Source organism: Akebia trifoliata, chromosome 9, assembly GCF_017979445.1.
Source record: "Akebia trifoliata isolate Shusen 1 chromosome 9, ASM1797944v1, whole genome shotgun sequence".
NCBI lineage: Eukaryota > Viridiplantae > Streptophyta > Magnoliopsida > Ranunculales > Lardizabalaceae > Akebia > Akebia trifoliata.
The window spans coordinates 21,753,215-21,772,838 of record NC_141383.1 but is presented as its reverse complement, the minus strand read 5'-3'; the positions used below and the strand labels follow the sequence as shown (position 1 = coordinate 21,772,838).

The following is a 19,624-nucleotide window of genomic DNA, read 5'->3' as shown; positions in this document are numbered from 1 at the left end:
AATCTATGGGACAATCTTATTCTTCAGAACTAATTCCTGAGTATCACGTCTTAACTAACACTCTATCATATGATGTCATTTGAGTAATCACATTACTATGGAGGGACATAAAAAAAGTCGAAGTTAAGACTTGGGGAGCATACACAATCCATCCTTACCATCTCAACGAACCCAGTAGGATGATGTATAAATACTAGATGGTCGAGGTCATCTATCAATCAAAGATCTTTAATTTTCATTGATATAAATCAAAACAAATGATGTAGGCAATTACATCACTCAGTATCGATTTTGAGTCTATCACTTTAAAAATTCACCCTTGTACTCTATTAGTACTAGAAGGTGGTATGTGCTAAAGCACATGTATTTGAAAGAACTAATTTAAAATTATAATGCGAAATATTAATTAAAAAAGTATTGGTCTTCTAACTCAATTGACAAAATAATTTAAAAACTCATTGACGTGACATGTGCAAGAACCATAGATTTTTTTCTCGGAATACACAATTGCACATGCCATGTCATTGAGTTTTTGAGTTATTCTGTCAAATTGAATTAGAAAGATGGTTTGAAGGTTACATGATAAAAATGATATTTTTATAATTTTCAAAACTAACTATATTTGTAATTTTCTTGGTTTTTGACCAAAATGATCTTGATTATATTTATTTTAAATGTTAAGGTGGGGGTATTTTTAGAATCCAAGTTTTGGTGTCGAACCATTTCTACTCTACATGCTCTCATTATGATAGTAAAGATGATATTGAATTTTAAAATACAGAGAAAAAAGAAGTTATGTACTTTAAATAATAAATGTCTCTACATCAACAGATCTTGTAACAAATTTTACTCAAGGAAGGACATAATAAAGTTTGGCTCATAAGTTTAGGGAGTGAGGATGGGATGAGAGGTTACAAATAGTTTAAATTTAATTATTTTTAAAAAATTCAGAGAAATTGATCAACAATTTTGATGCATGAAGGGGAAAACAAATTCCTCATTTTATCTTAGTCACAAAATCCTTCAATTATTTCAAAAAATTCTCCGAGTTAGGGATTAGCTGATTATTCGACGAATCAACTAATGATCCCTCAATTAATCTTGGAATATAGTAATATTTTTGTCCTTCACTTTCAAAATTAAAATTTTCAATGTTCAAAAATGAAGAAAGAAATTAGGATTCAAAGAGAGGTTGAAGATGATAGGTTTTGGTAAGAAATCCAATAAAATATTTTGTATAATCTCCGAAATTTTACTGATTTTTTTATGAATATTTTTTAATTAACCAAATTGAACCCTCAACAAATAATTATCAAATCCAAACTTTGTTACTTTGCATTTTATTGCCATTATTTTTAGGAAAAATAACTTAAAGAACCCTAGTGGAGGGGCTTTTTTTTCTAAATAGTCCCTACACCAGCATCCTTTTAAGTAATTTACCCTTATTTTTATTTTATTTTTTTAGTTCAAAATGAGCGATGTTCTTGTTAGAAGTTTGCTGAAATTTATCTCACCATTTTACTTCAAGAAGAGAGAGAAGATGAACAAATTCTTTTAATAGTTTTTTTTTTTGTGCATAATAGGTGTTTAAAAGAAAAAAAAAAATCAAAATCAAAATCACCAGACTCGATCGAGTTACCTAAATAAACTCAACAAGTTGATCGTAACGAGTAATGAGTCTTGATACCGAGTAATTTTGCAATTCAATCGAGTCAAGTCAACTCGGCTGAGTTTAATTCAGAGTTTTAAAACTTTGACTTGAGCGCTAAGCCATGTTGCCCAAGTCATTAGTTGAGCTAACACTAAAATAAGCCAATCAGACCACTAGAACCCATAATCTCAAAGTTAGATTTAAATGAAGACATACCCCTTGACTATAGTCTCTCATGAGATATTGACAAAATGACTTCAAATGCCCTTGACCTCAACCTTTACCCCAAAACCCCTAGTTTTTACCATCTTCTTCAATCTTAATATTCTATTTCCTTCAACCTTCAAACTTCAAGAACAAGAACGGATTTTTGGTAAAGTTAAAATCAAGTGTTTTTGGCTCAAAAAGAAAGGTTTTTGTGCTAGGGCCAAAGATGAGGGCATTTAGGTCATTTGAATTAGTCTTCGTAGGAAGACCAAGTTTAAAAACACATGATATCTGATATTTTAAACAAGCCTAGAGGGCTATGTCTAAACCATCCAAAAATAAACCAAAAGGGCTTAAGCCCAGCCCAAGGATGAAATTGATCTGCAACAAGTAAGCTTGTTTTAAGTTATATGTCAAGCCCAAGCCCACATTCCAAAAAAAAAAAAAAAACCTACTTAGTAGACAATCATTGTCAATCCTATTAGCTAATAATATTTAAAATATATATATATATATTTTATTATAAATATCATTATCATCGTCATCATCGAAGTAGGGATCAGCTATATCAAATGGTTGTCCTATGTTAGGTGTGTAAGAAAATATAACGTAAAAATGCACAAATAGAATTTTACCAATCAATTATTTTATCATAAGAAAGTGTGGAGGCGATTATGAAAAATTGACAAATTTTAGACAATAATTTTACCATTTCAATGTCGATTTATTTGTTGAGAAAATCAATTTCTCAAGAAAATATGAATTTGATTGTGTTCTGGCCCAACTTCGATCAATTCCCTTCAATAATCTAATTTTCCATGCGAAATCAAATGCATAAAATCCATTTTCACAAGAAAATCATTTGACGTTTTTATGGATAAATTATTAATTGTATATAAATTTAAATATATTAAATGGGTAAACTATATAATTTTTTACCACCATAGCAGTAGAAAAGCTAAATTATTGTTAAGTCTCTTATAGAAATTCTATATCGAAGCAAATAGAAATTTAATAATAAATATAATTAAAAATCAGTAAGTTAAAACTAAGAGAGTTACTAACACCACACCAACTATGTACAATTCTTGGTGTTTTACATAAAGAATTGGTGTGACATTAGTAAAAGTTGGTGTGGCAATAGCAGCTCTCTAAAATAAAGGCCACTGTACTCTTCAATGGTGTCATGGGAATAAAGGCACAATGTAATAATACAAATGGACAACTGCTTTTTAAAAAGAGAGTTACTATTGCCACACCAACTTTTGCTAACACTACATCAATTGTGTGCAATTCTTTAGTGATTGACATAGGAATTGGTGTGTCATTAGTAAAAGCTGGTGTGGCAATATCAGCTCTCTTTATAAAAGTTGGGGAATCCAAGGTTTTTTGCAAGGGCATTTCGATTATATTTTGTTAGTCTTCCATTAAAGACCATGGTCGAGGGATGTGACATCAATTTGAAAATGTAGGGGTATCTCAAATATTCACTAAAACCTGAAGGGTATACCTAAATTATGGAAAGAGTAATAAAAAAAAATTAGGAATATGCAACTTAAATAATTATATTATTGTTTCTTATCACATTTTTAGTCATAAAAAGCCAAAATTTTAAGTGAACTAATTTTTTTTTTAAGATATAAAATATATACATATATAAGCTAAATAGTTGTCGAGGAGACCATAAACCAAAAGGCTAGACTTAACAAAATCGAATCCAATATGAATCATACATCGTGAAAAAAGATAACCCTAAATTCCTCGGATAACTTACATTAGAAGAAATACAATATCCTGAATAAACACGATAAGCCCTGCACTAGATACTTATTTTCACAAAAGATTATATTATTCCTCTCTTTCCAAGTACCCAAACAAACAATAAAAGGGAATAAGTGCCATAGAATTGTTTCTCTCCTGAAAAAACCTGAGATTGTAAATTTTCAAAGAGTGATAGAATCGAAGACGAGAGGCATCTAGAATAAAGAAAGAATGATATGAAATGAAATTGCCTAATATGTGTAACCTTATAATGGATTAGAATATTGGCTTTATTGAACAAAAGTTTGTTGATATTATACCATGGACCATTAAGTTGTCCATCGTTAGAATTTTGCTTAAAGCCGCAGAATAAATGAACAAAGTGTGCAGAATTTGAAATAACAAAGATAACAGAATCGCACAAATACAAAGATCTACATTGTTCGGCAGTGTGCCAACATTCATGGAACAAAACAAGAACAATCATTATTTTCTTTTATGTTTTACAGTCTTAGAGATCTCTATTTATAAAATCAGGAGTTACTAAATACATGTAAATCTCTCTCGAATAAGAAACCTCCAAACATACAAAATCCTTAAGAAAATATTACAAACTTGCCCTATTCATACCCTTAAAAAAATTTGGACTACAGGCTCTCCTCCCTCATCCCAACAAGACTTTCGACAAGGGCACTGTACTCTCACAACTCTGCATAGCGCAACAGAATACAAGACAGTTACACAACACAAAGCTACCTTGAAGGGGATTTTCTTACTCCAGATGGTGAACATAGAAAACTTTAGATGAACCGAATAAAAGATTTAACCGTGAATACCGTATCCCTAGAACTATAAAAAAAATATAAGGTCATACTCAAACTCCCCAATCATTGAATTTTTATTTTTTATATAGCTAAAGTCCCATGTAAGATAAGCACAAATATTTAATATGGGATAGCATTGTAAAGGCTCATCAAACTAAAGTAAATTAACAATGCACATAGATTGCTACTAATAAGGGGGGAGAGGAGCCCACAGGTTGTGATGTTTCTCTTAAATTACTATAATTTTCTTATTAAAAAAATGTATAAATGCCCTCAATTGTATAGATATATTGGACATTATGGATAATATATTAATTAGTTTAGACTTAAAAAACTGTTTTTGAAGAAATTGACAAAGAAGCTGGCCATAAAAAAATGTAGGTTTTGTTTTTAGTAACAGAGGTGGTCACTTGCCACACAAGAAAGGGGCCATTTGATGTGGATACTAGAATCGATTATTGCCCATAATCAAATTATTAAAGTGATTCCCCCATAATCAGAATCAGAAATGAACAATCCCCGAAAATCATAAATGAGACACCAATCGTTCTTGACGATTTTGAAATCTGTTTATTGCATTTTTTGCACCAAAGTGACATTTTTAACACTTAGCTCGAACTATTTTGTATCATAAATGTAAAAACATGGTCAACAAAATGAGATTCTAAATCAATTTTTTTCAAAAAGGAAAAATTTGTCAAATGAGATTCAGGATTCTGAAATTAGCTTCTAAGAGTACTTATGTGCTAAAACCCATTACGTGAAGAGAAGCCAAGGCAACAAGCCCACTGACGCTGATACCAATTATGAAGTAAATCCCATGAAACCTGAGAAGAGTTCTGTACTGTCCCTCTAGAAAACCCATCCCCTACATTTGGATGTTTTACAAAGACCATTTATTAGATGATCAAGATTAATGTATTTTTATTTTGGGTAGGCAAATAGATAAATATCAATCGTTGAATACGAGACATGGACCCCCACTCCCCCATGTGCCATGTGTTCGGGGCATTGAATTTGGAAATCTACGTGATACACTATCACATGGTTCACCGTGCACCATTGTGCCCTTGTCAGCACAGGCGTTACGAAATCGTCCAAAATGTATGATTTGGGCAATCTGGGGTTGTTGGAAGTCACTTTCTTTGTATGTGTCTTAGCCATTTACAATGTCTTCCTGGCTTACACTTTCCAGGATTTCTTCCTGTAAAGGCAAGATGTTTTGTTTGAGTTGAAAAAATGTTCTCTAGTAGCTCATTTTAGGCTTGTTGAGCCTCTTATTTATAGAAGCTAACCTAACTTGAAAGAATTGCCTAGTAAAAAAAGAAAGAACATTAGGTCAAGAAAGCCTTAGAAGGAAATCGCCACATTGGGTCACTTAAGTGGGCCCAAGTTATGACCTTTGTATACATGGATTTGGTCTAGGAAAAACAAGACTTGAATGACATTGTTAATCAAACCCTAATGCATGTAGAATGTAAACATAAGCATGACACATAGCATGGTTGCCCCGGATTCGTGTTTGGATTTGCACCATGGACGAGTAATTATCGTCACGAAACTTATCCTAAAAATTTGGGGTCAGCTGAGCCAAAGCTAGGTTTTCTTTTATTGGAAATGCATTCTATATCTACTCTCACTACTTCGATCCATGTTTTTTGGGATCTTTCTCCGGTTAGGATTCTACTTGTTACGATCGCAAATCCTCGTGAAAAACATGAATTTGAAAACTTGAGGCTTAATGCATTTGTTTCAATCTTTGTATGGGTGAAAATTGGATTAGTTTCCAATAAAAGATTAATACAATGTATACTTTTATGTAAAATGAGGAAAAGTTGTGTGTGGGGTTGATGAGTAGTAAAATTTCAAGCAACAAATATATAAAGATCTCCTTTGTAGCCACTTTTTCAACTCTACTAACCCAATTAAGTTTGGCCCCTACTTTGCAAAGATTAGCCAATTTAAGATTTTTAGAACTTGTTTCACAAGTTCATATCTAATCCAGTCCAAGGTTAGCTTTAGACAGATCTGATTTCCAACTTTATCTAATTTAGTGTATTTGCATGTTTTTTTATGAAAAGGACCAACAACCCTCCCCTCCCCCTTTTTTTTTGGGTCAATATTTGAATTGGTTCTATTTTCAAAGAGTCGTGATTTTCTGACTTGAAAATTTTCACTTGGTCTGTACTCGGTTGACGTGGCAAGGGCACTGAACCCTAGATATTTTCTTCGGGATACACAAAGAAATGATCAACAGTTACGTGCCCTTGCCATGTCAATAGAGTATAGATCGACTGAAAATTTTCGAGTAAAAAATCATTAGCAATTTTAAAATGTCTTTGAGAAAAAAAAAAAAAGATTTGAATGATTGAACCAGCTTTATGGACAAAAATGGTACAAGTAATGCAAAACCATTTGTGGTCCAAAACCCACCCAATCTGAGAAAAAGCCCATATTGAAAATGTATGAATTCTACTTGTATAAAATGATCACCAATCATACTGATCCTTGGACCCAAAAAAGTTTGCCAAATAACTAATAGAAGGTAAGCAATTAAGTAGATCAGATCTCTAGGGTTCATCAGACAGGGTAAAGTCTCCACTAGTTGAGTCTAAAAAGAAATTGGGCCCTATATGTCTTGGAAACATTTTCTTTAAAAAGAATTTTCCTCTCTTTTACATTTTTAGTAAACTTTCCAATTCAAGAAAACCTTCTTTTCATGAAAAAAATTTTCCAACATTAAATTTCAGTTTTCTTAGCTTTCATAAATAGGGTCTGAGGGGGTGCGAGTTCCTCGTCACCTTCAGAGCCAAAGATTCGTCGATTCCATCCAGAACTTCTTTCTCAATTTTCTACCATACAAATCCTAAGATCGCTTTCGAGGTACAAGTCATTGACAATTTTGAAAGAACATAGGGTCCATGACAAAATAATTACGTATCTTTACCTAGGAAAATTGTCATTTATAAAATAGATATTGTCTCTAGTTCTATCGATACTTGGTCTAAATATCGAAATCATTTCTATCAATAGTATTGCTCTCATTCAATGATTTGCTTCAAGATTTGACATTATCGGGATAGTTAGTGCATGCAGCTCCAACATGTGTATGAATCTGTCAATGGTGTCCCGGTGTCCCCCAACCATGCCAAGCACGCGTTGTCAACTTACTTCATTTGTGGTAGGTTGTTGGGGGTACATGCAATCTATTTTGACTTCGTTGTCTTTGGACGAAATGTGGAAAATATGAAAATCTAATCATGCTCAATGCATGCATACCCTCAAGGGATGAGTGGGGGCACTTGCCCCCACATCAAGAATTTCAAAAAATTCAAGGATTTTTGAGCTAATGGGACAGATAAAGAAATCTGCCACTATTACCTTCACAAAAAAAAAAAAAAACCCTCTTTTAATTGCCATCATAGAAAATTTTTCACTCTTAGTTGCCCCCACATGGGCAAAATCTTGGCTCTGCTCGTATAAACCGAATTTTTTTCTTCTATAATTTAGGAAGTTGTTTAACCATCCAAATTTAAAACTCCCTTTATGCTAACATTGAAAAACAAAAGTGGTCCAAATAGTAATTTATACATAAATATTGATTCAAGAGGACTTATGTTGGCAATGTTGCTTTTTAAAATATGAGTCAACTTGGTCGAAAATGAACATAGTCATGTTATAAATTCAACTGAGTTGTACAGCTATATATAATATATTTTGTAGAAAAAAAAAGTAAATATTTATAAATCTAAAAATATATAAAATAATTTATAAATATTTAAAACTATGATTTTTAGATTTAGGAGTGGGTGTGGGAAAATCATTTTTCTCACAAAAGATGGTAAATCTCTTTGGACAGGAAAAGAATGAATGGAAAATAGAAAATTAAACACCTAAAATTTATATTTTCTAAGAAAATCGTTTTCTTAACCCGTTTTCATGGGCAATCAAACAACCTCTTAAAAAAATGCATCTCTAAATAATTAAATATAATAATAATAATAAATGAAAATTATGTTTCTTTTTATCTCAACTGTCAGTTTGATGAAGAGTCTCAACCAAACTCCTAAATAAAGAGAACTGCTATTGGCACTACAGCTTTTTTGCTTATTACATCCCAATTTTTAAAATTAATTAACACATTATTCAAATATTACAAAAGTTTGGCTCAAGTTTATATATATATATATATATATATATATATATATATATATATATATATAAAACCTAGTATTCTTGTAAACAGCAGATTAGGTCGTATCTAGGCTTTGCCCTGTCTATAGACGATGGTCTTGTCCAAGGACTGGTCAAGTGGCACGTGCAACGCTTGCACATCTCATGCAACTGGTAAGTGTGGGTGCACCCTTCCAAGTGGCCCTCTGAGGAATTAATGTTCATACGAAGTATCAAACTCATGACCTATGGGCATTAACCTCTTATCAGTCTGAAATTATCATTGAGCCAATCCCTCGGGGTTAAGTTTGACTCAAGTTATTATCTAAATATTACGAAACATTATTACAATTGTTCAAATAATGTTAGTAGTTGTTTGCAATTAGGATTAAGCTTGAATAAAATCCTAAATCTTAAAAATAGAAAATTAAACACCACACCACAACCCCACCCCCCCCCCCCCCCCAAAAAAAAAAAAAGAGAACTTCTATGGGCACCCCAACTTTTACTTATTCTTAATCATTCATTTATTTTTTTTGAGAGATTTACACCCCCCCCCTGCAACATTTTTATTACAAATACTCCCTTGGAGTTGTCAAACTCTAAAGAAGCCTTACTTTATGAAGTTTGTTACCCACCAAACCCTACTTTTTCAAGTTTGTTAATCAGCAAGCCTTAGAGTGGGGATCCAAGTCATAAAATTCGAATTGCTGCAACAAATTTGGTACTTAACTTATCTTGGAGTGGATTCTAACCACATCAATTTGTGGCATCCAAAATATGATTTGACAAAATTCTAAGAACTTAAAAAAAGAGAGTTAATTTTCACGATTGAATTTAATTTTAAATTGGAGATTTTGGTAGCCATCCATTTTCAACACCTACGATCAAGCTCAAAATGATTTATTTATTTATTTGGTTTTAAATTTTTTCTTTAGAATTTGGGTTTTTCCATGAAATTTAAAAGGTTATGGTGTTAGATTTCTACTTTCACAATCGATGTGGGATCAACAATCTTTAATAATATTTGAAATCTTACTAAACCTGATTCATAAAATAAGATTATTTTTTTTCCACTAATTATTTTCTAACTTGAAAATTTTCACTCGGTTGACATGGCATAGGCACAGAACTATTGATCTTTTCCTTGTGTATTCTGAAAAAAAAAAAAAGATTTATGGTTCTATGCCCTTGTCATACCAACTAAGTACAAATCAAGTGAAAATTTTTGAGTCAGCAATTCACGACACTTTTCTTTTAGTAAAATTACAACAGATAGGTATGTTCAATCATTCTCTCTATTTTATAATTGAATAATGATGAATGCACATAGTTCAGGTATGTGGTACGCACATCTGACGTGGTAAGGGCACAAAACTGTAGATTTTTTTCCTATGTATCTCGAAGTAAGTTCCGAGCCTTTACCACGTCAGCGGCGTATCCAAAATCGCTTGCATTTCTTATGGGTTTTTTAATTTCTTAATTGAGGTGTAATTATTAAAAGTTGGGGTGCCAATAGCAGCTCTCTAAATAAAACTTCCAGGATCAGTTCCTCAAAAGCACATAACGCATCAATCAGATGGATACAAAAGAAAAGTAATAATATTTTACTCAAAAAACACATGCACACGTGGCTTTCATGCATGATATATTATTATTATAACCGTCGGTCCCACTTTAATTACTTGTTTGGGAAGGAAGCATACTTCAAGTTTTTGTATTTGTAGATATAGCAAAATTTTCTATCTATTGACGTGTCGACATCTACTTGCGAGCGTTACAGTCTACCAATCTAAACGGTAACGGTAGCTGTAACGATGCAGGGACTTTTCAGTTTTCATTTTTCAGTCTGTTATCGCTGTAACGACGATGTTCACGTCGTACGTGTGACGGCGCAGTACAGAAGAATTGCATGCTTGGGAATCATTTACAGCCTGGGGACCACTAGAACCACAAACGCTTTTATTTGCACGTGTTGAGTGTGGGCCCCACAAGACTGTTGTGGTGAAGCTGTTAAATATCTAAAACGCCACTGGGAGTACTGAAACACTGACATGGAGGGCGGCGGCGCAGCGCCGTAACGAGCAGTAGGAGTAACTGATGCGAACATTTTGGTCAAGCGTGTCAGTTACACGTGCGAAATAACTATGTGGCACTGTGGCAATGGAATTAGTATTCGGGTCGAATCTCTTTCTTCGGGTCATTATAAACCTTGTGGGTTAGAGACTAAGGCTTTAAAGATTTTTATCCTAAATTTGTAACCATGGTTCTATTTTTATTTATTTATGAAAAATAATTAATTAGAAATAAATTGGGAAAAGAAATTCATGAATCTGCTGGTCCAATTAATTTTCCACGTGGCATGTTTAGGGAGTGGGCGTAATGACTACTCGGAAACCAAAGTCATCGTAGCCATAATAATCAAGTTCCAAGGAAGATTCTTGAAAGAGTCATGTTGGAGTGACTTCGAGATTGAACCTCATGTCGCACATCTTGTAGTTAAAGTGGATAGAAATCTTAGATGCTTTTTCACTTGTATCTCGAGAAAAATCATCTATGGTTCTCGTGCCCTTTCAAGTCAGGTGTGCGATGTCCCTTATTCGTTGATTCCATATTTAACTGACTAATCCCTTATTTTGATGATTTACCACTCTTGAAAAACTTCAGAGAATGTGACTATGATCACATACTTTTAATTTTATTTCAAATTTTGATTATTAAAACAAATAAAATTACCTTTTTGCAACGAGGGAAAATTATTCGTTTTGAGTAATGGTATTAAATGACATTATCCTTTATTTACATCTAAACTATATTTTATTTTATATCAAATTGTTTGAGGATGATAGTGACAAAAAATAGTTGCATTAAACGAATTCTATAGATTGTTTGATCTATCATTAGTGATTATTCAAAATAATAGAATAAATTAAATGGTCTAATTTATCTTCGAGAGATTCTATTGCCTCACCAACTTTTACTAAGAGCACACCCAGATGTTTGATGATCTTATACGAATCGGTGTGCTATTAGAAAGAGTTGGTGTGGTAATATATTCTATCTTAATTATCTTATTATATTCAAAACCATTACCTAAATACACAATCTACATCCCCCTAAAAACTCAAAAGTCAAACAACATGTCTAAAAAAAATACCATAAATTTAGCCAAAATGATCAAAATATCCTTGAAGAGCCATATAGTACTCTAATATTTAAAAATCCACCCATGGTTTGAGTTGGTAACAAATCCTCTATAGCGATTTTTCTTTGTAGCTCAATTGGATAGTTGGAAAACCACCACGTCAACAAGATTATAAAATCCCGCCGTTTGAAATTGGGAGGACAGTGACCATCCATTTTTAAGTTTTGGATTTATCAAAGACTTTTTTTCTTAAAAAAAAAAAAATCAAATCTAGGCAACGAATGCTAGAGTCCTGTATCATAATTTTTCTTGAACACGAGCCTATATCTTATGTGGAGAGAGAGTGCTACACGAAAGATGGGCTACAGTGGATCCACTCTAGTTTAATTTGAGTTAGCCTAAAATCTTCATTTATAATACAACCCTTAAGGAGCTGTTTGTTACGATTTTTTCCGACACTTTTGAGGATTTGAGTCGAAAAAAAAAAAAAAAAAAAACATGTTTGTTGGTAACGACTTCTTCTTCAACAACTTTTGTGGGAAGCTCAAAATTGTATTTTTGAAAAGTCTTGCTGGGGATGCTTTTGCGTGAGAACCACTATTTTAAGCTAACACCGAAAAACGTATGAGGGGGGGGGGGGGGGTGAAATCCTCATTCTACTTAACTCGTCGATTGCACAATAAAATCAATTCAACCTCTCTCTACTACTTTTATTAATTTTTTTATTAGCTTCTACAACAAACAAGATTCTCCTCAAAGCAACTTCCCAAACTCTGAGCTCTTGCTTTTCCTAGACACATAATCCTGAAGTAGAAACTAAAATATGTATCAAACAGATCCTAAGTATTGTGAATTTCTAGACCATTGTAGTGTCCCAAACCCACTTGAGCAAAAGATAATTCAATTTTTTTAGAAAGAAATAAAACAATAAAATTCAAGGAACTATTGGGACTCGATAGATAGGTTGTGCACCCTTGAATCAATCAATTGGCACTTGGTACTTTGTCCAAAATAGATAAGTTCTAGTAAGTCATATTCAATTGACTTCAAAGATCTCAGATTGCCTACATTTTTGTCCCAAAACTATATGTAAAGCCTCATCTTCCCAAATACCTAGTTGACATACATAAACCCAACCTCAGTTAATTTATAAAACTTTGAATTGCTCTTAACATACCAAACATGTCTAAGAAACTAATTTAGAAGCCCATATCTTTCAAAAAACTTAGGGTAGGTATAATCTTTGTCCTATAAATACCCACATAGCCATGACTTACTACATAGGACAGACATATAGATTTATATATATAAAAAAATACAACTGTAGGTCTACATTTACTACAGTTTTATAAATACAAACATCCCATTCAGGTACAATTTTTATGGGGTCCACTTTACTGTCTTTCTTCTTCATCTCCTCTAAATTTACTATATTTCTTATTTTAAAAATCCATTTTATTGATTTTCATCTTTTACCCTATTAATCTCAAAATTTTGATAATACCCCTCTGACTTTATTTTTTCTTCTTTTGCTTTTACTCCCTTAACCCCAAAGAGGATGCCTGTGCCTACGGCATAGGTGAATTTCAATACATAAAAAGAAGTACAAACGAACTATACAACTAAAAAAAAGGTTCTCTGAAAATTCTTCAGAGAAGATCTTTCAATCTTGAGAGAAACAAATAATTCCCATAGCTAATAGTCACATCTGATCAACTTCATTGGTTTTCAAAATTCAAAATTTTTTTTTTCGAGGCAGGGGGGGGGGGGGGAGAGGAGAGACCGAGGTATCTGCACCTCTTAGAACACCTGATTAATCCTTGGAGCATGAAGCATGAATCAATCCTTGTGCATATTCTAATTCCACTCTTTCCTAATTGATAGTTCCTTAAATTCATCCCATGCAATGACATGTTCTTGATGTTTCCATATCTTTTTTTTCGCAATCACTTCAATGTAATCAAGTAAACTAAATTGAGGATTAAATAAAATAAATAGAAATCAACTTTGATTGGGTGGAATTTGTGCTTAACACACACGAGTTTCATAATTTAATCCCTAAAAACTTAGATCTAAGGAATCATAACTTATTCCCCAATATGTACTCTAATTCTAGCATTTTTGGTCATGATGTTGATGCCATGCTTGGTATATTTTGATGATAAATATTCCATTAGATGAAACCAACTTCAATTTGGTGGAACAAATGATTCATCTAAGTTCAGGAATTACCCATATCCTGAACCTAGATTCAAATCAGTTCCTATACCATAGGTTTGAGAGAGAATTATTTTATTTTTATAATAAATAAATTTTCCAAAAAAATGATTTTCCTGAAAATGTAGACTCATTATTATCTACAGTTGCCAATTATATTTTCCCCTGGAAATCATTTTTCACTCGTTTTCCTCCACAATTAAACAAATTTGATTATTAATTATTTTGATTATAAAAGAAAGTTGGTCTAGAGTCTAGACCCTAGGCTCCTATAAAGGAATAAGAATGTGATTCGTGTGTGTGATCTCTTGTTCCATCCAACGGTCCTCGATCTAAGATGACCAGTCAATGGGTTTGCCAACAAAACTTTTCCGACAAGAGAACATTAAGTTTTTGATGTAAGGTGGTTCGTAATAAGTCATCCAACAAGGGGTAGATCTGTACATTTTGAATTTTACATTTTGTGGGTGGACCTCAAATTTAAGTAGTATTTATATATTCCCCTCAAAAGGTTAACCAACTCTCACTATAACCTAATTTTTTAAATGATGGGTTCATACTTTGTGGTAAGAATCGTGATAATCTCACGTTATTTTTTAGATATTTTATATACATTATCTTCACATAATCATAGATGCTTTTCTTCGGGATACATAAGGACAAAGATTTATAATCTGTGAACTGTCAGGTCGAAGAAAATACAAAAGAAGTATCAGATTATCACGATTCTTGTGTTAATTTATAAATGAATAAGTAATTATAATATTTAATAGTGTTGAACCCCATGACATCCAACAAATTTAAAATAAAATGGTGTTGATTAAGTCTATCAGTGATGATACCATATATTTGAGTTCAATTCTCGTCATCGTCGAGTTTTTATTTTATTTTATTAATGACAGTGGTGTCTAAACTTAAATCTTGTTAGGGCGATCGGAAGAGTCAAGGCATATGGTCCTTCCCCCTGGCATGTGCAACGCCTGCACATCACATGCACCGGATAAGTGAGTGTGCTCTTGTTGGTGACCCCGAGGAAATATTACTCGTACTAGGTATCGAACTCATAACCTATAGACTTGCATCGCTTATTGGATATGAAATTGTCATTGAGCCACCCACTCAGAGTTTGAGGGTGTGCTCCAACTGGTGGCCCCGAGGAAATATTGCTCATTCTGGGTATCGAACTCACAACCTACGGATTTGCACCATTTATTAGATCGAAATTGTCATTAAGCCACCCACTTAGGATATATCATCGAACTCTTGATCTCAATAAAATTAGGTTTATCAATCAAAAAAATTTAAAATACTATTTATCTTTTTTTTATTTTTTATTTTTTTTGTATCGATAATACTATTTATCTTTAAGAGGTAAAAATACCCCTTAATTACAATGTGGGTGAGGTTCATTTTTTGTTTGTGAAATATTAAAATATAATTATAATGTTCAATGATGTAGGATACCAAGTGTCTGTCACGATTAAGATTGATCCATTTGAATATAAAGACTTTAAAATTATGATAAATTTTCTTATTTATTTCTTATAATAACACAAACAAACAAAAATATCAATCAATAGCTTAGAGAAAATAAAAAAGACACTAAGTAAGAAATAATGTATATATTTTTTCTCAATTTAAAGGGAAAATATGTAAATAATAAATAAATTTATTAAATTACCCATTTACCCTTGTAAAAGGTTAAAAATATATTTAACCATGGTAACTTTGGAGTTAACCTAAGGTTAATTTTTCAAAACCGCTTTCTCTAACGCCTATTTAAGCGCCTTCCCACACAATTCATGTCTTGCGCTTCTCACTCTCTCTCTCTCTCTCTCTGCTTTCTGCCACCAACAAACCACCTTGAATTCCCCTGAAACCACCGAACTTACCCAATACAGCCATTCCCCTTCGTTTCTAAAAACCATTTTTACCTCAAAACCACCCAAAATGTCATCTGAATACCATCTTTTGTTCTTCCCCAAAAGCGCTTCTTCTCCCGCTTTTAGCTTCGAACTTCTACTCTGTGCTTTTCTTCTCATCGCCATCTTCGGCTTCTGGCTTGTACCAGGTGGGCTAGCTTGGGCTCTTTCCAAGGCCCACCAAGCCCAAACTAAAACTCAAATTCCAGGCCCATCAGGTTACCCTTTTGTGGGCCTTCTCTTCGCCTTCACGAGCTCTACAACCCATCGTGTCCTTGCCAAGCTCGCTCACAGCTTCAACGCTGTACCTCTCATGGCGTTCTCTGTTGGGTTCACTCGTTTCATCATCTCGAGTCACCCAGACTCAGCTAGAGAGATTCTGAACAACTCAGCTTTTGCTGATCGACCCGTTAAAGAGTCAGCTTACGAGCTTTTGTTCCATAGAGCAATGGGTTTTGCTCCATTTGGAGTTTATTGGAGAAATTTAAGGAGAATCTCAGCTACCCATTTGTTTAGTCCAAAGAGAATCGCTTCTTTTGGAGCTTTTAGAAGCGAAATTGGAGCTAAAATGGTGGATGAAATAAGGAGTTTAATGGGTTCTAAAGGGGAAGTTGAGGTGAAGAAAATTTTGCATTTTGGGTCTTTGAATAATGTGATGATGAGTGTTTTTGGAAAAAAAATTGATTTTTATGAAAATGGTGGAGATGGGTTTGAGCTTGAAGGATTGGTGAGTGAAGGGTATGAGTTACTTGGGATTTTTAATTGGAGTGATCATTTTCCTGTTATTGGGTGGTTAGATTTGCAAGGAGTGAGGAAGAGATGTAGAAGGTTGGTTTCTAAGGTGAATGTTTTTGTTGGAAAGATTATAGAAGAACACAGAAAGAGAAGAATTAATGGAGTCTTGGGTGATGAAAGTGTTGGTGATTTTGTTGATGTTTTACTTGATTTGGAGAAAGATGAGAAGCTAAGTGACTCAGACATGATTGCTGTTCTTTGGGTAACCTTTCTTGCCTAAAATTTTGAGCGCTTCTAGTGCCAACACCAAATTTTACTAAGAACACCCCAAGATGTGTGATAACTGATCATTGTTATCATATAAATTGATGTGGTATTAGTAAAAGTTGGCGTGGCAATAGAGTCTCTCTCTCTCACTCAACAGTTCTTAGTAATTGTTTTTTGGGTTTATAGAAATGGATAAAAGTTTTGGTTAAATTACGAATAAATTTATCTGTTTATGCAAATAAAATAAAATAAAATTTGTAGGGGTAGTATTAAAGGCACCCCAATTATTACCAAGCGCACTCTCACACGCTAATTTTTTTTTTTTTTTTTTTGTCTTATGGGGTTAGAAGTTTCGGAATGGGTTGATTTTTGGTGAGAATGAATCAATTTGCAGTAAATTTACCTTTATAATCTTTTGATTTTGAAATATTCGATTCCATATATTTGGAAAATCGAAGGTAAATTCGTTATAAAAGTTTTTATATAGATGGATGAATTTAGTTGGGTAAGTAAATATTTCAAAATTGTAATGTTTGAAAAACTTTTATAAAAATTGATCATTAAATATTGTTACATTTCTTTCAGGAAATGATCTTTAGAGGGACTGATACAGTAGCAATCCTACTGGAATGGATTCTTGCAAGAATGATTTTACACCCAGATATTCAATTAAAAGCCCAATCCGAAATCGACTCCATCGTTGGAAATTCTCGATCTGTGTCCGATTCCGATCTCCCCAATCTTCCATATCTCCAATCAATTATAAAAGAATCACTTCGAATGCATCCACCAGGCCCTCTCCTTTCATGGGCTCGACTCGCAATTCACGACGTCCACATTGGGAAAAACTTCATCCCTGCAGGAACAACTGCAATGGTAAACATGTGGGCAATAACACACGACGAAAGGGTATGGTTCGAGCCAAATGAATTCAAGCCAGAGCGATTTATGATCGAAGATGTTTCGATCATGGGTTCTGATCTTAGGTTAGCTCCATTTGGGTCTGGAAGGAGGGTTTGTCCTGGTAAGGCAATGGGGTTGGCTACTGTTCAGCTTTGGTTGGCTCAATTGCTTCAAAACTTCAAATGGGTTCCTTCCGATAATGGTGTAGACTTGTCTGAGAACCTCAAATTGACTCTAGAGATGAAGAATCCCTTGGTTTGTATGGCTGTTCCAAGGTTTGCTTGAAGTGGGTTTCTTCTCAAATTTCTACATGAGTTTTGGGACATTTTGATTTTAATGGAAGGGTGGATGGTTGGTTGGTTTTCAATTTAGTTGTTTTTGAGTGTTTTAGGATTTAAGGGTTTAAGGGCTTATAGGTTAAAAAAGGGCTAGTTAGTGTAGGTTGTGGTGTTATTTTGTAAGAAATGGTGTTTTGTTATTAAAGCTGGTGGTTTTGTATACCTTCAAGGAAGGTTTATGTAGCACTGTATACAGCTTTTGACATATATAAATACATGGAATTACAGATTAAATATTTATAATAAGTACCCTAGATATATCAACAGAGATTTTATTGGCACACCAACTTTTACTTATGAGACACCAATCCCTTTGTAATCAAACAGCAGTTTACATATGTTGTATATTTTGCTTAGATTGCTGAACCAGTATTTTTTTTTTTTTGGTTGAAATTTAATGAATTTACGTTTATACCCTTGAGTTGAATGTAGGTTTGAAGGGTAAATAAGTAAATAACACATTTAACTGTTTTGGTAAAGGACATAATTACAAAATCAGGGTTATTATAACCATCAAACTTTGTTTGTTAAGTTGTTTTAAATGTCTACATTTCATGAATTGTATTTTATTGTAGTGGAGGGTTAGGTCATGCTGTTCCCATGCATTCAATTTATTAAGGAAATGACCGTTTGGTCCTCCCAGGTTAGCACTATTTCACACCTACAATTCGATGGAAACTCTTTTTATTTATAATTATAATTATATTATTTAATTTTCTATTAGATTAAAAACTATTTAAAAAGGGTTATTGTAATCACGAATAATCATAAAATGATGTGTCGACACGTACATGGTCTGTACACGGCTGATGTGGCAAAGACACAGAATCATAGATGTTTTTCGTTGTGTATCCCGAAGAAAAAATCTATGATTCTGTGCCTTTGCCATGTGAGATACATCCCCCACTCCCAATGTATTGGGTAATTTTTGGGATAAATCTTCGAGGGAAGTCTGGGATAGGCCCTAAGGGGTGATTCGAACTTAAAACCTGCCCTTATCATCATATTAGATGATCCAACATGCTACAAAGTTGGATTATCTCTTTGAAAATTTTGAAGTAATTTTTAAAATTAATTATAAAGACGACGAATGTTTTTTTTGTCCACACTCTTGACTTCAGATCGACCTACGAGTAGGGGCGGGGGGGGGGCGTCAAAATGTGCCTATCCAAAGATGTGTAAAGCAATAGTAGACTAACATAGAGCGAACAAAGCACCCTTCCAAAAATTCATAAATCAACAATAGTGATTAGGAATTAGAATTGAGAGAGAATTGCAATGAAAACATGGATGATTGCTTCCTTTAGAGACTATATGCAATGATGTGGAAATGCACATGCCATCCACTAATTTCATTTAAAGTTTGAAGGTTTTGGTGCCTTCTTTTTTATAGAATAGTGATAATCTAACTACCCCACAAGGCAAACTCAATCGACTACTTGACGTGACAAGTTCGGGAACGGTAGATTTGCACTCCTCAG

General features: G+C 33.4%; 1 protein-coding gene across 1 annotated transcript; it reads left to right on the top strand.

Moving 5' to 3' along the window:
• The first annotated feature begins 15,798 nt into the window (after window positions 1–15,798).
• On the top strand, window positions 15,799–18,377 carry CYP78A5 (cytochrome P450, family 78, subfamily A, polypeptide 5). The gene is made up of 2 exons (XM_086454414.1): window positions 15,799–16,897; window positions 17,488–18,377. The coding sequence occupies exons 1-2, from the start codon at window positions 15,929–15,931 to the stop codon at window positions 18,088–18,090; spliced, it is 1,572 nt and encodes a 523-aa protein (XP_086310540.1). The 5' UTR covers window positions 15,799–15,928; the 3' UTR covers window positions 18,091–18,377.
• The last annotated feature ends 1,247 nt before the right edge of the window (window positions 18,378–19,624 follow it).

What these genes read in the sequence shown, in the direction of transcription:
- CYP78A5 (XM_086454414.1), top strand. Translation starts at nt 15,929, where the DNA reads ATGTCATCTGAATACCATCTTTTGTTCTTCCCCAAAAGCGCTTCTTCT. An exon ending in ACATGATTGCTGTTCTTTGG is followed by an intron (nt 16,898 to 17,487) that starts GTAACCTTTCTT and finishes CATTTCTTTCAG; the next exon opens with GAAATGATCTTTAGAGGGAC.